This window comes from Myotis yumanensis, unplaced genomic scaffold (genome assembly GCF_028538775.1).
Source record: "Myotis yumanensis isolate MYYU_CA2020_CCGP unplaced genomic scaffold, mMyoYum1.0.hap1 SCAF_16, whole genome shotgun sequence".
NCBI classification, from domain to species: domain Eukaryota; kingdom Metazoa; phylum Chordata; class Mammalia; order Chiroptera; family Vespertilionidae; genus Myotis; species Myotis yumanensis.
In genome coordinates this window covers 35,036,638-35,059,312 of record NW_027223767.1, presented here as the reverse complement: position 1 = coordinate 35,059,312, position 22,675 = coordinate 35,036,638, and the positions used below count along the sequence as shown (strand labels likewise).

At 41.4% G+C, this 22,675-nt stretch overlaps 2 protein-coding genes across 9 annotated transcripts in view; one reads left to right on the top strand and one right to left on the bottom strand.

The window, feature by feature from the left end:
- The window catches only part of CEP95 (centrosomal protein 95), a 31,810-nt gene extending 18,892 nt beyond the window's left edge, over window positions 1-12,918 (bottom strand). For 4 of the 7 annotated variants that reach the window (XM_070394002.1, XM_070394001.1, XM_070394003.1 and 1 more), the window contains exons 1-6: window positions 12,705-12,803; window positions 11,166-11,294; window positions 9,525-9,632; window positions 6,195-6,305; window positions 4,327-4,432; window positions 2,999-3,114 (exon numbers count right to left, since the gene is read on the bottom strand). In XM_070394002.1, coding sequence (XP_070250103.1) covers window positions 2,999-3,114; window positions 4,327-4,432; window positions 6,195-6,305; window positions 9,525-9,632; window positions 11,166-11,294; window positions 12,705-12,723 — 589 coding nt within the window. In that variant the 5' untranslated portion in view covers window positions 12,724-12,803. Of the gene's footprint in view, window positions 1-2,998; window positions 3,115-4,326; window positions 4,433-6,194; window positions 6,325-9,524; window positions 9,633-11,165; window positions 11,295-12,704 lie in introns of those variants that run through there. The other 3 variants (XM_070394007.1, XM_070394006.1, XM_070394005.1) reach the window with 2 other exon arrangements.
- A 310-nt stretch (window positions 12,919-13,228) lies between these two features.
- DDX5 (DEAD-box helicase 5) lies at window positions 13,229-20,226 on the top strand. 2 transcript variants are annotated; one of them, XM_070394008.1, is made up of 14 exons: window positions 13,229-13,332; window positions 13,614-13,800; window positions 15,039-15,204; window positions 15,556-15,652; window positions 15,737-15,870; window positions 15,976-16,041; window positions 16,257-16,398; window positions 16,479-16,639; window positions 16,736-16,908; window positions 17,266-17,376; window positions 17,626-17,687; window positions 17,771-17,830; window positions 19,082-19,306; window positions 19,521-20,226. In XM_070394008.1, the coding sequence occupies exons 2-14, from the start codon at window positions 13,757-13,759 to the stop codon at window positions 19,922-19,924; spliced, it is 1,845 nt and encodes a 614-aa protein (XP_070250109.1). In that variant the 5' UTR covers window positions 13,229-13,332; window positions 13,614-13,756; the 3' UTR covers window positions 19,925-20,226. The 2 variants fall into 2 exon arrangements, with proteins under 2 accessions (XP_070250109.1, XP_070250110.1); XM_070394009.1 differs by lacking the exon at window positions 13,229-13,332 and having other exon boundaries at window positions 13,586-13,800.
- The last annotated feature ends 2,449 nt before the right edge of the window (window positions 20,227-22,675 follow it).

The window sequence follows — 22,675 nt, the reverse complement described above, 5'->3', positions numbered from 1 at the left end:
GCCGCCAGCCCTCTCCACATGCACCTCCGCACCTTTGTATTTACTTCAGCACTGCACCTCTTCTGAGTCTCGGTATGCTTTTCTCTTTCCTTCTAGTTGTAGAAATTCCACTCAGCTAGCCTTCCTGTGGTTCTGGATGATGTCCGTTATGTCTTTTAGTTGTATTTTTGAAGTGGTTGTGCGAGGCAGCAATCTCCAGTGTTTACCTATGCCGCCATCTTGGTTTCTCCCCCAAAATAATGATTACTTTTCATGACTATCAGATAGCAAGATGTAGTTCTGTAGCCCAGAATTATGTATACAACTTGAAAGGTAAGTTTTACACAGTGTTTCATTAGTTTGCTTTAGAAAAATATATGCTAGAGTTATAGAAACGCTGACTGTTGTGTAGGTATAGCTCTAAGCTAGGAGTCTTGGCTGATACCATAATCAAAGATTTATAGATCAAGCAAATTATCCACTTTGCTCCTTTATAAATCTACCATACACAAACTTTGCATAAATGAAGTGGATTCATGACTTCTCCTCTCTTGACTTTTTAATCCCTTTTTCAATTTTTATTTTTAAAATTATTTAAATTTTTAATGTTGACACTATTATAGTTATCTCCTTTCCCCCCTTATTTGTTCTATTTATTTATGCATTCATTGGCTGATCCATGTATGTGCCCTGACTGGGATTGAAGCCAAAACCTTGGTTCCAAGTTACTGAGCTACCCGGCCAGGATCTCTGTGCATTTAAAATATATATATATATTTTATTGATTTCAGAGAGGGAGAAACATCAATGATGAGAATCATTGATTGGCTGCCTCTTGCACGCCCCTCATTGGGGATCGAGCCCCGCCACCTGGGTGGGCATGTGCCCTTGACCAGAAATGAACCCAGGACCCTTCAGTCTGTAGGGTGATGCTCTACTCACTGAGCCAAACTGGCTAGAGCTGTGCATTTTTAAAAAATATACTTTTTAAATTAATTTCAGAGAGAAAGAGAGAGAGAGAAATACCAATGATGAGAATCATTGATGGGCTACCTCCTGCATGCCCACACTTGGGATCGAGCCTGCACCTGGGCATGTGCCCTTGACCAGAATCAAACCTGGGACCCTTTAGTTCACAGGCTGATGCTCTATCCACACTGAACCAAACCAACTAGGGCAGCTGTGCATTTTTTAATTGGAATTTTTTTGTTGTTAAGTTGTAGTAGTTCTTTGTATATTTTGAATTTTTTTGTTAATCCTCACCTGAGGATATATTTCCACTGATTTTTAGGGAGAGTGGAAGAGATAGGGAAAGACAAAGAGAAACATCCGATGTGAGAGACACACATTGATTGGTTGCCTTCTGCATGTTAACGTGATGTTAAAGTTTCTTATACTATAACTGTATTACTGTCTATGTCTCCTTTTATGTCTGTCAATATTTGCTTTATATATTTAGATGCTCCTATGTTGGGTATGTAAATGTTTACAAGGATTATATCCCCTTGTTGGATTGATCCCTTTACCATTAAGAAATGTCCTTCTTAAATTTGTTTTTTTAAAAATATATTTTATTGATTTTTTACAGAGAGGAAAGGAGAGGGATAGAGAGTTAGAAACATCGATGACAGAGAAACATCGATCAGCTGCCTCCTGCACACTCCCCACTGGGGATGTGCCTGCAACCAAGGTACATGCCCTTGACCGGAATCGAACCTGGGACCCTTGAGTCCGCAGGCCGAAGCTCTATCCACTGAGCCAAACTGGTTAGGGCAGAAATGTCCTTCTTTACTGAATGAATGTGATATGGCTACTGTTCTTGGAACTTACAGTTAACATAATAGAAAAACTCAAAGTTAATATGCAAAGTGAAAATGGCGTTACCACCGCCAAAACCGGTTTGGCTCAGTGGATAGAGCGTCGGCCTGCGGACTGAAAGGTCCCGGGTTCGATTCCGGCCAATGGCATGTACCTGGGTTGTGGACACATGTGCAGGAGGCAGCTGAAAGATGTTTCTAACTCTCTATCCCTCTCCCTTCCTCTCTGTAAGAAATCAATAAAATATATTTAAAAAAAAAAAAAAAATGGCGTTACCACCAAGCCTGGCCAGTGTTGCGTAGTGGTTGAGCATCGACCTATGAACCTGGAGGTCATGGTTTGATTCCTGATCAGGGCACTTGCCCGGTTTGTGGGCTTGATCCCCAGTAGGGAGCATGCAAGAGGCAGACAATTAATGATTCTCTCTTATAATTTGTGTTTCTATCTCTCTCTCTCCCTCTCCCTTCCTCTCTCTCTAAAATGAATAAAAACACATTAAAAAAAATTATAAAATGGTGTTACCAAAATAAGGTGGGGGCTATACTGAGGGTAAAAGAGCCTCAGAGCCTGAGGCAGGTCAGGGAGAGACTCAATTTTGTATGGTGAGTTTTCCAGGAATAGAAAGGAAGAGCATCTCTGCAGAAGAAACAATATAATGTCAGAGAAGAGCAGGGCAATCAAGTGGACAGCACAGGGAATTGGGATGGTTGGAGGAGGGTAAGGAGAAAGGCTCAAAATGGGCCTGAAAGATATTCAGGTTTATTGTATATAAGCAGTAGATTGTAGGATATGTGTGGCCTGAAACCTGAGAGAAAAACTGCCACTGGATGTACAGTCCTGTTGGTTGAAACCATGAAAAAAAAGAGTCACCCAGTTCAGGAAACTATACTTAAGGGGTACCCTGAGTGTGACTAGATTGTTAAGCTGCATCTAGAATTCCATTCCCATGGCATCAAGTCCCACATATTACAGGACAAACTTGCATTCGCCTATTTGCCCATGTGCCTATGATTCCCACTTCATTAATTTCAGAGAACTGTTCATATTTAGTGGGTAATGGTGGTATTCAGGGATTTCAATTCTTAAGTCCAGTTAGGGCTCTCTCTATTCTCAACTTTAAACACTTCTAAATAGGATTATTTACATTTTAACAGTTGTATGCTGAATAACAATAACTTATATTTAAAGTTTAACTACTCACCATTACTTCTTAGAGAAAAGGTGTGTGCTGTGTCTCCAAGTCTAATTATTTCACCAGTAGATTCTACTTCATCTCCAACCCAAGAGGGGTCCAAAGCCTCAGATGACCAGGAATACCTGAAAGAGTTCCCTTACTTACTCAGGGCCCAGCCTGACCATAGAGGGCCCCTCCCTTGAGAACCCCAAGAGCTGCTTCAAGCAGCCTTGCCTGTGAGTATTCATTGCTTTACACAGAAAGAGAGACACTCCCTTCTATCACTTATCACTTCTTGATGTTTATCTGAGAATCAGATATTTAAAAGAAAGTATTGTTATAATGTTCAACATCTAGTTAGCAGAAGTACAATCAAGCCTGTAATAATTATTTTTTCTATGAAAATAGCACAAATTTTAAACTCTAATATTGGTCAGTGATATTGGTACACGAGGGTTCAGTAACCCAGCACTTTCATCCTGCTAGTGGGTGTATAATCAGTCATGACCTTTTGGGAAAGCAATTTAACAACTTTTGACAGCCTTGTAGCATTTATATTCTTTGACTCTGAATGCAACTTAAAGATATTGGGAGGGAAGGGGAAGAAAAAATAAACAAAGGTACAGATCACATTTAAAAATTATAAACACATGCCTGGGTTGCGGGCTCCATCCCTGGTTGGTGCATGGGAGGCAGTCAATCAATGTTGCACTCTCACATCAATGTTTTTTTCCTCTCTCCTCCCTCCCCACCCCCCGCCCAATCAATCAACTATTCTTTAAAATATATATATAAAATTAAAAAGAACACACACACAGGAACAACCACCTCCACTTTAGAGAAGTGGTTTAGTAAATTATGATACACCCGTAAGAATGGTATGTTATCACAGTGATTAAAAATGATTATAAAGAGTTTAATAACTTGGAAAAAGACTTGATATGCTAATTTTAAAATGCAGGAAACAAAATTATATAAACAATATAACTAAATAAAAAAACATAATAAGGAAGACTGAAGTATAACAAAATGTTAAAGTAGCTATTCTAAATGGTAGATATCTTTCTTTTTTTTATTTCTCTTCTTTTTGCAAGGGATGTAAGCTACTTTGAAGGTGGTGGAAAAATTAAAATAAGTAGGTAGTTAATGCTGAGAATTAAGCACTGTATATAGCTCAAGGTTCTTAAAATTCCCTCAGAGAGGTTTAAAAGTTAGTAAAATTTTCACATTAGCTTTGTGTGTGTGTTTTGTTGTTGTTTTTTTGCTGCCATTCTGGTATACTGTGTACAATTTTAATTCTTAGGAGAAGGAAAAAGTGTAACTTGTAATGATTAAATTCAAACATTGAGTGGTACCTCCCAGAAGAAACTCTTTTCCATGATGATTTGGATTCTTTAATACTTTCTGACTCTTCCAAAGGTTCTTCTCCATGGGATTCTTTAAAACCCTCTCCAGTTTCACCTGTTTAGAATAGATAAAAACAATACCAAAAACCCCACACACAAAACCCCAAGTTAATATACTACTGTTTCTATATAGGAGTGGGTAAAGGTAAGAACAGTAAGGCACCCTCAACTCTTCCTGGTAAACTGGGCTCTTGCAAAAGTGAAATTTGAAAGCACCAAATCATCCCCTATAATGAGAATGTATTATCTGGGTAACAAAGAAACAATACAAGTATTGTTGGTGTTTTTTTTTTTGTTTTTTTTTAATTTTCATTGATTTCAGAGAGGAAGGGAAAGGAGAGAGAGAAAGAAACACCAGTGATGAGAGAGAATCAATGATAGGCTACATCCTGCACACCCTCTACTGAGTATCAGGCCTACAACCCGGGCATGTGCCTTTGACCGGAATTGAACTTGGGACCCCTCAGTCCAAAGGCCGACACTCCATCCACTGAACCAAATCAGCTAGGGCACAAGTATTGTTTTAAAAGCACGGTCTAGCGGCTAGACCAGCCGTGGGCAAACTACGGCCTGCAGGCCGGATCCGGCCCGTTTGAAATGAACTAAAAAAAAAAAAAAAAAAGACCGTACCCTTTTATGTAATGATGTTTACTTTGAATTTATATTAGTTCACACAAACACTCCATCCATGCTTTTGTTCCGGCCCTCCGGTCCAGTTTAAGAACCCATTGTGGCCCTCGAGTCAAAAAGTTTGCCCACCCCTGGGCTAGACTCTAGCCCTAGCTGGTCTGACTTAGTGGATAGAGCGTCGGCCCTTGGAGTGAAGGGTCCTGGGTTCGATTTCGATTCAGGGCACGTACCTTAGTTGCAGGTTCCCTGGATGGGGTGTGTGCAGGAGGCAACTAATCGATGTGTGTCTCTCACACAGATGTTTTTCTCTCCCTCTCCCTTCCACTTTTTCTAAAAATCAATGGAAAAATATCCTTCGGTGAGGATTAACAACAACAACAAAAAAAGGTGGGTCTACAGTTGTATTAGCAATGTTCTATTATTTAAGTTAGGTAGCAGATTTATTAATTATTATTATTATTATTATTATACTTCTCTATCTGTAAGGGATGTCTGAGGCAAGATGACTAGGGTGTGGCTTCAGAAAAAAATGACTGTGTCAGCCTACCTTAAGCTCTAAGAGTGAGACCACATCAAGTCTTGGATAATATTTTCCTTAGGACTATCAACCTTTTTTCTACCCCAAATACATGAGGAATACACTTTCACTAGAGGCATTAACTCACCAGGGGAGGGATTTCAGAAGGTATGTGGGTGAAACGTCCTATGATTCAGATCTACCCCTCTGTATTTACCAAGCAACATTTTAATAACATTAGGTAACAATTATTGTGCATTTATTCTGAGCTAGGCTTGGTGCTAAACCATTTATGCATATCTACTTACTTAACCTTCTTTACAACTATAAGTGAATTTCAGATGAGAATGGCACTTAGCCCATGGTCTGCCTTCAAATACCTTTTTAATCATTGGTAAGTGAAATGCTAGCTCAGGTACCAAAGAAGCTGCTCTGCACACCAGATGTGACTAATGTTAATAAAGACTTACTTCCCATCATTAACTGGTGTTTTGAGGAATCTGATCAGCTATAGATAATACTGCCATATAAACTTACACCTGCAAAGGTAACAATCAGACTTTAGAAAACACTGTCCAACTAAGGCACTACTACATAGGGAGGCCCAAATATAAAAGGCAAAAAGGGACATAACAAATAAACTAAACCAAATTTCTGTTCTTAAACTTACTTTTCTCGTGAGATGCTTCACTGATGTGTTCTGTAAGATACTCCAGCAATCCATCAAATATTTCTAGGAGATTCTTAATAGATTCTTTATCTCCTTTCATTATATTTTCTCCTGGACACAGAATACAGAGCTATTAAAAAATTTAACCAAGAAATCAAAAGCCTCATAATTTTGAAATGGATATACCACTATGAAAATATTGCTCAAGATACAAGGGTTATAAACCAACTCTGGAGAAACAATGTAATACTATTGACCCTGAACAACACAGATTTTTTTTTCCCCAATAAATATACAGTCAGCCCTCTCTATCCTCGGGTTTTGCATCTGCGAATTTAACCAAACCCAGTTTGAAAACAGTATTTTCTATCTGTGGTTGGGAATCTGCATATGTGGAGTGCTAACTTAAGTTATACCTGAATTTTTGACTGTGCAAGGATTGGCACTCCTAACCCCTGTGTTGCTCAAGGATCACTGTATTAAAAACATCAATTTCCTGATACCTGATTATATCTGAAGAAACAAAGAGGGTAGGTTTGAATATGGTGTTTGATAATTCATTGGCATATTCCCTCCTTTATCAAGAAGCAAAAAATGGACTTAAGAAAACATATTCAGATAAAATTTATACCAAAGTATAAAACAGCTAAGCAGAAATTTATTTGGCTGGTGAAAAAAAAATGAAAGGAGAGAACACTGTTTCAGATTGTGGAATCCTCCCAGATGGTGGTTTTTTTGAAGATAATAGCAATAAAGAAATATAAAAAGAAAACAATAAGAAATGTGTTGGGATACTTTAATCAGATTTCCTAATTTTTTCAAATATGTTAATTCCTATTTATTGTGTATAGATCATACCATTTTTTTTAAAATTAAAAACTATAAATGGGCCCTGGCTGGTGTGGCTCAGTGGTAGAGTGTTGGCGTGCACACCACTGAAGGGCGGAGGGTTCAATTCAGGGTCAAGTGTACATACCTGGGTTGCAGATTTATCCCAGGCCCCAGTCAGGATGCTTGCTGGAGGCGATTGATTGATGTGTCTGTCCCACATCAATGCTTCTCTCTCTCTTTCTCTACCCCACCCACTCTCTAAAAATCAATGGAAAAAATATCCTCAGGTGGGAATTACCAAAAAAAACAAAACAAAAACAAACTATCAATGGACCCTGGTAGTATGGTTCAGTTGGTTTGAGCCTCATCTCCGTACACCAAAAACCAAAGGTGGTGGGTTTGATTACTGGTTAGGGTTGATGTTTCTCTGAAATTAATAAAAACAAACAACAAACCGCCAATGGCTCCCAACATAAAAAACACTTAAAAAAAAAATATATATATATATATTTATTGCTTTCAGAGAGGAGAGGGAGAAACATCAATGATGGGAATCATTGATTGGCTGCCTCTGCACGCCCCCTACTGGGGATCAAGCCTGCAACCCAGGAATGTGCACTTTACCGGAATCAAACCCTTCAGTCTTCAGGCCGACGCTCTATCCACTGAGCCAAACCAGTTAGGACTGTAAAACCCTTTTTAATCTCACCTCATCCCCAACCTCTCCCCACACCACTTTATGCCCAGAAGTTAATCTTGAAATAGTACCTAACACACCACCTGGCCCATAATAGATTTTTAATAAAAGTTAAATTGGAAATGTTGACAAGAAACGGGTTTCTTAAAGCATGGAAACTTGCCGTGTTAAATGCCCCTTAAGATAGTCTCCAGTCAACATCAGGTATGGACAGACTTAATTCTCGAGGCACTCAAGAGGGAGATCAAGCCTGGCCTTCTCATGCGCTCACAGCAGCATGAAGAAGCAGAGTGGAAATTTGATATTTGAGAGAATCTAGCCGTTTGTTATGATGCAAAACAAACCAGAAACTTAATGTTTTGCAATACTGCTAGTCAAACAATGTTTGACAGATTTTTGTGTGTTTAAAACAACTAAACAGAAATCTTACAGCTTTATGTTTTTCTAGCTTAACAAGATACACAGGTATACCCAAGGGCATACTTAGGACTTCACAGTTTCCAGGAAGGGGAGTATACTCTGCCAACCCAGCAACTACAACTGCCTGCCAGAATCCAGTAATTCATGGAAACTGATTTAAACAAAACACACGGAGTAAAAAGCTGCTTTGCAGTCTACTGGAGGAGGTAAGCAGTTCTGCAACTTGTCATGGGGTGGGTATGAGTTATCAGGGGAAGTTCTACAATAAAAAAAGTTCTGTAAGCGACACAGCTTTGCTATACAGTATGTTTAAAAAGCACAAATACTAGAAATTGCCCTGCTCTAGTGATAAAGCAATTCTAAGTTGCAAAAGAACAGGGAAACAAACCCCAGGATTATCCCTCAAAATAAATTATTTCCAAACTAATGTACCACATTTACTTACCTGTATTCAAAAACTTTAGTATTTTTACAAAAATTTGTTCTTGTCAATATCAAATTAAGAGATGTAAATGACATAACCTGATTAACATTTATCTCCTTTAACTACTGTCAAAGAATAGATCAACAATATAAACCTTCTCTTAGTGATTTAAATATAGTTTCAAGTCTCCAAGATACCCTGTTTGTTAGCTGGAAATAATTTACTCTATTTAAGAGAAAGGTTCAAGAACAATTTACAGTTTCAGTTATTTTGAATAGGTAATACATTCACGCTTCAAAATTTAAAAAATATAAAAAACATACAATGAAAAGTTTCATTCCTCCCTTGTCCTGGAGCCCTTTAGTTCCCCTTATTGGAGGCAAACAGTATCATGGGTTTCTTGTATATGCTTTTAGAGAGTCCTTCTGCATGAAATCAACTGCATATACGTATGTTGTCCCTACCTTTGTATTTACAAATAACAGCATACTCTACATATTGTCATTGTAACTACACCACATTTTTCTCACACTCTACTGGAGATTATTTCACTAACATGGACACTGTACATAGAGAGCATAATCATTACCTGCAGAGTAGTTCCCTCTATGGAGCTACCATAATTTACTTAACCTGTTGCCATTAATGGACATCCAAGTGTTTCTTAGCTACTACAAACAAGCAGCATTGGTAGCTTTAAAATAAAAAAATTAAAAAATAACACTTCAAACTACCAGCTAGGACTATGGACCCAGATAAATTATAAACTCAATGTCTGACTGTCCTGGAAAAGCTCTCAGGGGTGGCTGCCTTAACTATACCCAGTCAGCTGTCTTGGCTCATTCTTGCTGTTTGGTCTATATCATAAGCTTACTCATTTTGCTAAACAATGTCTAGGGTTCTAAACAAGTTATGTTAGTAGAATGCAAAATTATCTGATGGTTAAGTATATACCAACCTGTTATATGAGACAAGCTGACCTGCAGGTAATCCAAGGCCAAAGAATCAATTACTGCTTGTACATTGTGAGCTTCATCCTCTTGACTCCTGGGACAAGTTATGAGGTCTGGGGGGAGGAGAGGGGAGAGGGAGAAAGCTACATGATTTTGCATCTATGAGGGTCCACATTTTCATCTGTCTCTGATTAGGCTTCTAAATAAGCTCACCTACCACAAAAGTAAACTCTGCCCCAAATAAAACAGGTTTTTAAAAGTACAGATAAAGTTAATAGAGCATACGTGAATTCCACACAGAATCTTTATTGGTTGACTATTGATTGATTGAATACAGTTTAGTAAATATATGAACACAAGAGGCCCAGTGCATGAAATTCGTGCATGGGTAGGGTCCCCAGGCCTGGCCGGCAATCAGGGCCAATTGGGGCCTTCCTTTTCCTGGCTGCTGGCTGGGGCCTTCCTTCGTTCCGTGCCACCCCCTGGTGGTCAGCACACATCATAGTGAGCAGTTGAACTCCCAGTGGGTCGAACTCCGGAGGGAACAATTTGCATATTAGACTTATATTATATAGGATGCTCTACATTAAGCACCATGCTAAAAAAAGATAAAGAGGTCCCTAAATTCAATGAGATGATATAATCTATAACAATAAAAGCGTACTATGCTAATTAGACTGGACATCCTTCCAGTTGCAGCTGTGAGGGTCAAGGCAAACCGCTGCAGCTGCGAGGGCCCAGCCCTTTGCATGAATTTCATGCATCGGGCCTCTAGTCTGTAATAATAAAAGGGTACTATGCTAATTAGACTGGGCGTCCTTCCTGACGAAGCTGGGCTGGAGGGAAGCAGGACCGGGTCCCAGGTGCCTGCTGGCGGCTGGAGGAGAGAGCCTGGGTCCTGGACGGAAGCCAGTGCTGGCAGCTGGGGGAAGGAAGGCCTACTCTTGCACGAATTTTCATGCATCGGGCCTCTAGAATGATAATAAGCGAGGCAATACATGAGGGTGAGACTTGAACCAATAATTATAGGCTCCTTTCAATGAGAGAAAAAAACCCCACAACAGGTGTGAAAGGAGGCTTACTGAATGTCCAAAGATACAGTACAAATACCAATTCTTATCCATAATATTGGTTAAGAGAGAACCTGACAAATATCTAAGTTCCACTCAATTTTAGAACCTCTTAAGGTACATTTACAGAAAAAATGTGACTTTCACAGAGCATTTAGCATGATTAGGTTAAACAGATCTGACCAAGGCTGTTATTATGGCTTGGTCTCATAAGGTATCATTACAGAAATAAATGCAATAATTTAGAAGAAATAACATGTAGACAAAGAGAAAACTCAAGGTTTTATAAATACTACAGGCTCTAACCAAAGGCACTAGAAACTTCTGGCTCAAAATACAAACATTATTACTTCTACTTTTAAAAAAAAGTATTTTATTGATTTTTTTACAGAGAGGAATAGAGAGTTAGAAACATCGATCAGCTGCCTCCTGCACACCCCCTATTGGGGATGTGCCCACAACCAAGGTACACACCCTTGACCGGAATCACCTGGGACCCTTCAGTCAGCAGGCCAATGCTCTATCCACTGAGCCAAACTGGTCAGGGCTATTACTCCCACTTTTTAGTATCCTTACCTGGTACCTTTTCTCCCAAAATGGATTGATAAAGAGCAATAAAGACATTAGCATCACAATCTTCTAGTTCATGTATCCTCAGGTGTATGTGACATTTCTGGAGAAGGTTATTGGCAACTGTTACCCACTCTGTTGGGAAAGACAGGGAAAAGTTCAGCTTTAAATACCACTAGAAAAAGTTATACATTTTTAAAACACCAATCCTCACAAAACTGTCAAAGAATAGGAATTGAACTCTGTATAAGAAATTTGATCATGACAGAATTTCAAAGACCCTCCAAGGCATGATTTTTTAATGTCTTGGAATGTCTTCCAGACTGCTATAATTTCAGTGCAGTCAAAAATATGATGCAAATCCAATATTCAATGTTTGGAACCTAAAATCTTGTTATTTACAGTAGTTCCTATTTTACAAGCCATACTTCAGTGTTTTTTTATTTAGACCATGTTTACAAGTAAATGGGAATATTATGTCCCAAACAAGACGGGTTGTTAATGATATTGAGGCTACTAGAAACTAATTAATGGATGTTGTTTCAAATTCCCAATAGCATTAGTCATAGTTTTATCCAATTATCTTGTGCAAGACAGAATTTCTCTGGTGCCCAAAAAAGTAGTGATTAACTTAGGCTGTTAAGTACTGGAGTAACGACACCAACATTAGTGCATTTGTTAGTTTTTTAATATTTGGTTATATTAAAGAAAATATGGAAAATACACGCCAAAAGTCCGTAAATTCAGAATTAGCATATTGCCAATACTGTTTAAATTTCCTGTGCACCCCTCCCCCTCCCATATTGTTGGAATTTGCAAAGTTATTTCAAAGGTTTCTCGACCAAGGTAGTTTAAAAACCTTGAAATGTGTTCCCTGAAGTGATTGGTGATTAAAGGGCAATTTATTTTATTCTGTATTCGATTGCCTTCAGTATGTTCCAGACATGTGTGTGATTGTGTGTTAAAGACACATTATCTCCCTCCCTCCCGTGTCCATTTCTCACATAGGACCAAACCATGGCAACTGGTTTGAACGCTGTCCGGGAGAAAAGGATGAAAGCGTCCTAGACAACCGAACCAGGTCGCTTTCCAGAGCGGTGCCAGACAGAGACGGTAACCCCATAGGGCGCGAAAGAGAAAACCCCCAACCATCTACTTTGGCAGGGGCAACCACAGATCTGTCTTGTACGTGCCATTCCTTGTAAGTTCAGACGCAGGCACGACCTCTGTCCGCACAAGAGCAGAGGTGCTTGACAGCGGCCAGATTCCGCAGAGGAATACGAGTCCGGGGCAGAAACTTTCCGCCTGCTTTTTGCAGCCGGGATGCGGGTGTGCCACGGGCCTCCTCTCCCCCCATCCCCAAATCGCACTCCCCGGCCTCCCCTCAGACAGAGAGCTGGGCTGAGAGACCCTATGCAGAGAACACGCCCACCACGACGGGAGATCGTCCCGAGCCAGACCTAGTAGAGCTGGCCGGAGGTCTCCATAGAAAGCGGGCAGGGGCGTCCGGGTCCACACAAACCCGGACTCCAGACCGAGACTCACCAGCCTTTGAGCCCGCCATGTCGCGGAGGCCGGTCGCCGCCGGACTCCGAGCTGGGCGCGCGAGGGACGGTGTCCGGGAAGGGACGCACGGCGCCCACACCGAACCGAGAGGAGGGGAAGGAGAGGAGGGGTGAGAGAGGGAGGAACGGTAAAACGACTTCTCGCTGCTGATTGGTCTTCCGGGCACTTCCTCTCGCCGCGCGCGCCGAGGCGGCGGTTTGGGGGCCTTAGATACTATTCTCCTCGGACGAGATCGAGCTGAGGGATTCTCAGGTGGGTGGGTTTGACGGGGCGGGTCACCAACAGCCCCTGGTGGTCTCCCCGCGGCATTAGCGCGGCTTTAGCGCGGCAGGAGAGGGCACTTCCGGTGAGCTTTTCGTTTTGTATTCCTCCGCCGACGCCAACTGAGGAAATAGTGCGGCCCTCTCACCCGGTGGGCGGGGCATCCACGTGACAATACGGGCTCCGCCTTCTCGTCGCATTTGGTTCTGGGCGTGAAGGCTCTTTGGAGACGTAAACAACTCCGAGGAGGCGGAGTGGGTTGTCTTGCGTTGGCCATTTTATCGCTTGGGTTGGACCTGAAAAAGGGTGGTGTGGCTTCCTCGAGGTGTCGAAAGACGAGAAAAAGGTGAAGTCAAGAGAGTGTCGGCTGAGGCATCGCGGTGGTGGGTGGGCCCAGGCAAGAAAGGGGCAAAAAAACGGGCGAATCTGAGGGAGGGGCTGTGGGGGGAGGGGCGAGAACATGGCGGATTCCGGAACGCCGGCGGGCGTTGCGGCCTCTGCGCAGGGGCGGGGTGATTAGGTCATAGAGCGGCTCCCAGCATCCTCTGCGGCCGAGGAGGCGGTCCAGCCTATAAAACCGGCTGCCGGGACGCGGCCGGCACCTCATTCATTTCCACCGGCCTGTAGGCGAGCAGCTCCGGCTCCTATCATCGCCGTTCTTCCGCCGCTGCCGCCCCCGCAAGGCTTCGCTGTCGCCGAAGCCTCCACCAGCGACTCGTCGCACCCGATTCTCTCCACTTCGTTCCCCGCCAACCGCAATCATTGACGCCATGTCGGGCTATTCGAGTGACCGAGACCGCGGCCGGGATCGAGGGTGAGTGTGGGAACAGACCTGTCAGGCCCGGCGGGTGGGGGATGGGAGGCCGATGAGGTAATGAGGGGTGGGCAGCGACTCGAATCTATTTTTTCAACATTTTTGGGCCTCATCCGTCGAAGGATTGCGCCATTTCGATATTTGCCCAAAGCTGACTGAAAAATTTTTCTGTTAACGGCCGTCGACTTCGCCTTTAGTTTGGGAGGGGGCTTTGGGGCCTCGGCGATGAGGCCGCTGTGGGGAGAATTCGGAGGAACGTATTGCAAAGGGAGGGAGACGCGACGCTTCGAGGCGGGCGAAGTCGCCGCTGCTAGGTGCTACTTTCGAGAGGCGTTTTAGGGGCCCCGGGAATTCTGTGGGAGCGGAGAGGGCCGCCCCCGAAGCCATGGGTGCGGCGGGGGCAGCACGGGGGCCGGCGCCACGGGATTCGGCCATGTGGCGGGGCCGCGGGTACAAAATGCCGCTGCCGGACATGGCGGCGCCTTTGTTACCCCGCCCGGCGGAGGAGCTCAAAATGGCAGCGGCGAGAAAATGTGGCGCAGAGAGAAATGCGAGACAAAGGGGGAAGCGCCGCCCCAGCGGGAACGCCGCCCGGCCGACTCCGCCCGGGCCGCGACTCCTCCCCCGGTAGTCGCCGGCTCCTCCTTCTCTCTCTCTCTCTTTTTTTTTTTTTTTGTTATATAATTTTGCTACCGGGATCGGGAGCCCTTCCGCGGGATTCCCCTAGTCGATTGGCTTTCCTAAGTGTCCCAGAGACCCCCGCCGTCCACGTTCTGCTCTCCTAGCCTGTTCTGGCCCGTTATTCATGAAAACCAAGGCTTCTTGGCTTGAAAACAGCTGGTAAATTATATCACCGCTAAGCTTCTCCGGTCTTGTATTGTCTCTCTCCCAGATACTTAATTCCCGAGCTCGTGGGAAAGACGTAACCACAAGCTGTAGTCTATCCGTGTAATCTAAGCTTTTGGCCTTTGGGCAGCCAGTTTCCGACCTGATAAATCCTGGGCTACTGACTTGGCTTCTGTAGCGTGTACTTAGGGCAAGGGGAAGTGAAACCTGGGGTGCTAATTGTTTGCTGAATCGTCGTCACTAAGGACAGCGCGCTCTCTCACAACTACAAGTCTTTTATTGATCTTTAGGGTGTGCCAAGCGGATGGTAGGTTGGTGTGTATACACATTGCTATGTAGATATTTGAAAGCATTAGGTTTTCTTGGTTTATTTGTTTTGTTTTTAATTTCAGGTTTGGTGCACCTCGATTTGGAGGAAGTAGGGCAGGGCCTCTATCAGGAAAGAAGTTTGGAAACCCTGGGGAGAAACTAGTTAAAAAGAAGTGGAATCTTGATGAGCTGCCCAAATTTGAGAAGAATTTTTACCAAGAACACCCTGATTTGGCCAGGCGCACAGCGGTGAGTAATTTCATGTAGCTTCATCAAGCTTACCTAAAAAATAACATAGTAAATCAAAATCAGAAAAGAAATGTCTTCCAAATGACCAAATTGTTGGAAATTCATGCTAATTTGTTGGGGAAGAAGTGTTACTCATTTTTGGAAACAGATGGCTTTGAATTTTTTCTACTTAGGATGATTGAGTATAACGTAATAGGTGCTTTGTGTGTCAAATGAGGTTTTCATATGTGGATCCAGATTTAAAATGGCCATGTTGAAGTATCTAATAATTTATATACTTAGGGGTTTACTAGTTGCATATTTAAGTTAGGGGAACTGTCATAAGATTTAACTAAATTCTTTGTTTTGTAGCAAGAGGTAGAGACATACAGAAGAAGCAAGGAAATTACAGTTAGAGGACACAACTGCCCAAAGCCAGTTCTGAATTTTTATGAAGCAAACTTCCCTGGTAAGTGCTAGTTTTGAGTTTTCTTTCTTTTTAAAAACCTTTCTCTTGGCAATACTAATTTTTCTAAATTGCTCCTAATTGCAGCAAACATCATGGATGTGATTGCAAGACAGAACTTTACTGAACCCACTGCTATTCAAGCTCAGGGATGGCCAGTTGCCCTAAGTGGATTGGATATGGTTGGAGTAGCACAGACTGGATCTGGGAAAACATTGTCTGTAAGTTTGGAGAACTTTTGAGATGTTTGGAGGGAATGGATTGGGAATCAAAAGAAACCAGAAGTATTTTAACATACCTTCTGTTCTCTGTTACCCCTTAAATAGTATTTGCTGCCTGCCATTGTCCACATCAATCATCAGCCGTTCCTAGAGAGAGGTGATGGGCCTATTGTAAGTATATTTTTTTCTTTCAATTTTTGGCCAGAAGTTTAGTGTGGAGATCTTGTAGAATATATAACAAAGGACACAGTTTGTGGTTTTATGTACAGATACTAATGATCTTACTCGATTTAGTTAGGTATTGTCATCTGTTGGTATAATAATTAGTTTAAAAGTAGGCTCCAGGATTCTGCTAAAAGCTGCTTTTACTTTTTGTTCCTCTTTAGTGCTTGGTGCTGGCACCAACTCGGGAACTGGCCCAGCAGGTGCAGCAAGTGGCTGCTGAATACTGTAGAGCATGCCGATTGAAGTCTACTTGCATCTATGGTGGTGCTCCCAAGGGACCACAAATACGAGATTTGGAGAGAGGCACGTAACAAAAAAGATTCTTTTTGTCACTTGATACTATGAAAAGTTCTAGATGTCTTAGTCTCTGTGTTTCATTGAAGGTGTGGAAATCTGTATTGCAACACCTGGAAGACTGATTGACTTTTTAGAGTGTGGAAAAACAAATCTGAGAAGAACCACCTACCTTGTCCTTGATGAAGCAGATAGAATGCTTGATATGGGTTTCGAACCCCAAATAAGAAAGATTGTGGATCAGATAAGAGTAAGTGCCCAAACATATATTTCTTCAAACTTAGCTCTAAGTTTATTCTTAGAATACAAGATTGGTTTTTGTTTGTTCTAATTCAAAATTCTTTAGCCTGACAGGCAAACCCTAATGTGGAGTGCAACTTGGCCAAAAGAAGTAAGACAGCTTGCTGAAGATTTCCTGAAAGACTATATTCATATAAACATTGGTGCACTGGAACTGAGTGCAAACCACAACATTCTTCAGATTGTGGATGTGTGTCATGATGTAGAAAAGGATGAAAAGTAAGTTATGTCTTACATAAAAACAAATGCTGTGTAAATTCAGTTCCTGTTTTATAGGTTACCTTAAAGTGACTTTCAGGTGGGTGTAACCTGGATATGTTAATTTAAAACTAGCCTGTTAGTCTTTCTAAAAATTATTGCTTTCTTCATTCAGATAATTGGCTATCACTACAGAATCCCTGTAGGACATGGAACGCAAGTGTCCTGTGGTTTATTTAAGGGCAAAGGGTATAATTGCTTGATAAGTGATTACTAATCAGGTGTCTCCCTTTTTATTTGTAGCTATTTACATTGACCATAAATTCATGGTCACACCATGGAGTTTAAAAATTGACCACCTTTTTTTTTTCTTTCCAGACTTATTCGTCTGATGGAAGAGATCATGAGTGAGAAGGAGAATAAAACCATTGTCTTTGTTGAAACCAAAAGAAGATGTGATGAACTTACTAGAAAAATGAGGAGAGACGGGTATGTGGGCTTCCTCCATTGGAGCAGATGTACTAGAGCTGAGTTTAGGGGAAGGGCAAACTTAGATCTTGAGTGATGGATTTGAGTTTTGTGGATGGGAATCATCTTGTAGGTAAAACTGTATGTATAACGTTATTTCAGGTGAAATTGGAGGGATCTGTGACCCCCAAAATGGCTAGGTGTTAAACTAAAGTCTATCAGGTTTTACTCTATATGTGAGTCTACTAATATAATTTCTCTCTAATTTAGGTGGCCTGCCATGGGTATTCATGGTGACAAGAGTCAACAGGAACGTGATTGGGTTCTAAATGGTAAGGATTTCAAATGAAGATCCCCTCCCCCACACCTAGGATTTTTCTCAGATTAATGATCATATATATACCTTGTTTTGCAGAATTCAAACATGGAAAAGCTCCTATTCTGATTGCTACAGATGTGGCTTCCAGAGGGCTAGGTTAGTACAAACTCGAATTCATGGCTTAGTTTTCTGGAAGATCTCCATACAATTTTTAAAGAAAGTTTATTGCTTTCTTTAACCTCTGCATTTTTCTAAGTTTTTTTTCATATAAAGGTGCAGTCTTTGTGGCAAGGCCTAGGCATGACAATCGGAGGACTCGAGGGGGATGGAGGACTAGTGATCGGCTGGCTGCTTCCAGTCGATTAGAGAGGTGAAAAACTGAAAGTGTGCCAGTAATCTTCAAAAGGCAGAACATACCACCTCTGCCGCATAAACTGTTCTCTCCGAGGGAAAAAAATGGAAGTTATCCTCACAGTTCACTGCCGTGGTATTTCTTCTGTCCCATGCTTTGCATGACTGCCATGGTACTGCATTGTTTCAGACTGTTTACTGTGATCTGTGAGTCTTTGAGTTTCAGTGAGTTTGCTGAAATGTCGAAGAAATATTTCCAAACTTCAATGTTCAATGACATTTTTGTTCAAGTTTGAAATGGAGAGAGCAGCTTTAAAAGGTACTAAAAGCCTTTTACAAATTGGTGAGTACTGGCACATGAGCCTCTAGAGCAGGAACAACTTCCCACACTTAGTCAGTGGGAAAATAAAACAATGCTTTGAAAGTTCCTCCCTCACCTACACAGTAGTCGTCATGTCGAGACCTGCCAGAGAGAGAGACATTCTCAAGTGAATCCTGGCTTCTTGGAAGTGCTTGCCTAGACGAGACACAGTGCATAAAAACAACTTTTTGGGGACAGGTATGTTTTTCTTGCAGCTGCAGTTGTAAGGTCTTGGCAAGACAAGCAGTGTGGCCAGAATTTTGAACTTCTGATGAGTGTGTAATGCAAAGGACCATGTACATTTTTGTTTAAAGGTCCTCAAAATGAGCACATGAAGAGGTTGCTGTGAACCTTTAAGTGGCCCTACTGCACAGAAGCATTCAGATGTCACTTGATGACCTATACGGGGACTTACTGATTTGGGGGTGTGTTAGGGAATACACATCCTTTTTACAAGTGCTATCATTGGGTGGGCAATAACACACAGTTGAAGTGTGCTTTTTTTTTTCTTCTCCCTCTTTTTTCCCCCCCAACCTCAATGGTATTCCTTCAGGGAACGGATAACCATTTTAACTATTTTTTGCAGCCCGTACCTTCTTGGGAATACAAATGTCTAACTTTTTATTTTTGGTCTGGCTGTTGTGGTGTGCAAAACTCCATACATTGCTATTTTGCCACACTGCAACACCTTACAGATGTGGAAGATGTGAAATTTGTCATCAATTATGACTACCCTAACTCCTCAGAGGATTATATTCATCGAATTGGAAGAACTGCTCGCAGTACCAAAACAGGCACAGCATACACTTTCTTTACACCTAATAATATAAAGCAAGTGAGCGACCTTATCTCTGTGCTTCGTGAAGCTAATCAAGCAATTAATCCCAAGTTGCTTCAGTTGGTTGAAGACAGAGGTTCAGGTAAGACTATAATCTTCAATAAGAAATGTTGGTGGTTTTGTGTTTCATAATTGTCTACAGACCCATTTTTAAAAGGGATTGGCAGGTGAGTGAAACGGGTATGACACAAATAGAAAGTGATCCTCATCTATAGTGAGAGGTACCTAATTCCTTCTGTGTTAGAAATTATTTGTGCGACAGAAATAATCAGCTTGCAATTATTTTTTCTTAACAGGTCGTTCCAGGGGTAGAGGAGGCATGAAGGATGATCGTCGGGACAGATACTCTGCAGGCAAAAGGGGTGGATTTAATACCTTTAGAGACAGGGAAAATTATGACAGGGGTTACTCTAGTCTGCTTAAGAGAGATTTTGGGGCAAAGACCCAGAATGGTGTTTACAGTGCTGCAAATTACACCAATGGGAGCTTTGGAAGTAATTTTGTGTCTGCTGGTATACAGACCAGTTTTAGGACTGGTAATCCAACAGGGACTTACCAGAATGGTTATGATAGCACTCAGCAATATGGAAGTAATGTTCCAAATATGCACAATGGTATGAACCAACAGGCATATGCATATCCTGCTACTGCAGCTGCACCTATGATTGGTTATCCAATGCCAACAGGATATTCTCAATAAGACTTTAGAAGTATATGTAAATGTCTGTTTTTCATAATTGCTCTTTATATTGTGTGTTATCAGACAAGATAGTTATTTAAGAAACATGGGAAATGCAGAAATGACTGCAGTGCAGCAGTAATTATGGTGCACTTTTTCGCTATTTAAGTTGGATATTTCTCTACATTCCTGAAACAATTTTTAGGTTTTTTTTGTACTAGAAAATGCAGGCAGTGTTTTCACAAAGTAAATGTACAGTGATTTGAAATACAATGAATGAAGGCAATGCATGGCCTTCCAATAAAAAATATTTGAAGACTGAATTAAGTGGAAATTGTACTTTATTTTACATATATAATGTCATGTAAAACTGCTTAGGTGGTCTGTTGGTTTTGTGTTGTTTTGTTTTTTTTTTTGTTTTTTAAATAAAAAACTAAACTTTCCATAATTTAGTTTGGGGAAGTGGGGAGATCAGAAGGCCTTTGAAGTCATCTATTTATATTGCAAGAATTAGAATGAGATTTAGGTTAATTTATAATTCTAGGCTAAATTGTGTAATGGCATTCTGTCAGTACCTCCCAACATAATAAGGTGAGTCATTTAGTAGCCTATTTGTTAGAATGGTGAAATGAGATATTAAAGTAGATAGGAAATAATCAACTAACTGTATTGCCCCACCTTCAAACTGGTTAGTGTGGGAACATGGATGACTGTTCCCTTTTGCAAAATTTATTTAATAGCTCCAAAAACTTCCTTTTTTGAAGATTATATTCATGCTCTTGTGAATTACTGGAATGTTGAGCAAAGCTAAGACCACCTTTAAAGATAAGGTTGGCAGGAGCTGTTTCAATTTGTTTTCTTAGTGCAGATTCTAGTCTTCACAGCCTCCCAGGGACTCTTAATTACAGTCACACTGGGAGTCATTGAATGTCTTTCCAATAATCCAGGGAACTCTACAGCACTTCAAACTAAGGTCTATTCATCTTTGTACACACACAAAAAAATCCTTGTCAGAATTAATGGTTAACCAAGAGGAAGTAACATAACCAAAAGCACAGTGACTATAGTACAAGTCTTGTTAGTGTCAACATGGGTTTATTGCTAGAAAGATCCAGGAACTAGCTCTAGATTTAACTTCAGCTCACCAATATTTCTTATTACTTTGTTTCACTAATGACTAGAAGTAGGTCTGATTGTCTACCCAGAAAGTGGTATATATGTTCTTTTTGCCAGGATACAAGTCTTAAGACATTTAAATTCTGATTATTAAACTGAGGCTTTAATTGGTGTTAATGCCTTATCTCTGAAATAGAGTTTGTGGGGGGGGAGGGAAGTATTTTTTGGACTAATACATTGAAAACTGATAAACCTTTAACAGTTTTCAATAGCATGGTAGGTCAAATTTGTAATGACAATTCATAATAAGCTTTCAGGGTAGGTTGGAATTAACATATTTTACTGTTTAATGTCTACTGTGGGCCTTTAAATTTGTAAACACTTAATTGAAATGATTGTGGGGCTGTGGGAAACATTTATCTATTTACCTTTGAAGTAAATTTTAAAAGACAGTCCACTTTTTAGCATGTGTGTTGTGTCCAGCCTGTGGTTGTCTTTAATAAATGTTTTTTTTTTCCTCCCCATTCTCTCTCTGATTTATTTGCGTATAGGCCTCTTTGGTGCGTTTCTTGAGTGTGGGAAACGTACATTAATAGTGCCCAGCTTTGCAGTTAATATAGTTGCTTCCTACCAATCGTTTCCATTTTCTAGTTTCTCTTTTTATAAACTTGCACACTTAACTGTATGGAATGATAGTCTGAGGTCCTACAACACCATTGCAATGAAAAATTTTACTATTAATTGCTAAGCTATTACACTTCTCCACAAACTGCCCCTTCCTGGTAGCTTAGTGGAACCTAGTAGTTAATTTTACATGAATTCATTTTTCAAGGTTTTCCTAACCAAACTTGAAGGGAACCTGGAGGACGGGAATCATGGGTTTGGGGATGAGCCATTTTCACCGTTTACACTTTTTGGGCAATTTTCTTAAGGGCTTTTATTGTTAAAATGGAGACTGTAAAATTAACAGGCCTGGTAGGCAATCCTGAATCTCTGTTTTAAACTGGTGGTCGAGTTTTATTGCATGTTTTGATGAAACCTAAAAGGAACTTCTGGTAGAGCAACTTATAGGTTCTCAGTTGTAGGAACACATTCACATGCAGACTCGGCAGGTTAAGGTTCCCAAGTGGTGCAGATGGTACTTGCCCGGCACTGCCCTTTGAGACAGTAAAGTGACCCCACCTCTTTCCAGTTACAGCCCCATTCACATCCAGGAGAGAACTGCTCTGACGGGTAGGCACGCTGGTGGTGCATTTGGAAGACCTGGGTTTCTAAACCACCGTAAAGGACTAAGATTTAAAAAATGGGAACCAACGTATATTTTCGTTAGCACTTAAATGTTCTCCACATCACCTTCTCAATCTTAAGTATTTTCACGTCTGATGCGCAAGAGAATGGAGAAGGAAAGTGAAGCTGATGGTAGCAGTGGCTACCGCACGATAGTGAAAAGCAGATGGGAATGCCCTTTATCTGTGATGAGGACATGAAAACACTGGCTGGGAGACCTGGCTTGACAAGGGGAGAAGGGCCTGTCTGCCCGGGCGAGCGAGGTAGGCCCTGGGGGGCTGCCGCTGCCGCTGCCGCTGCCGCTGCCCCGGAACCCTGACGTGCTTCCGTGGGCGGGGCCAGCTGCACGCAAGCTCACTTCCGACGCGG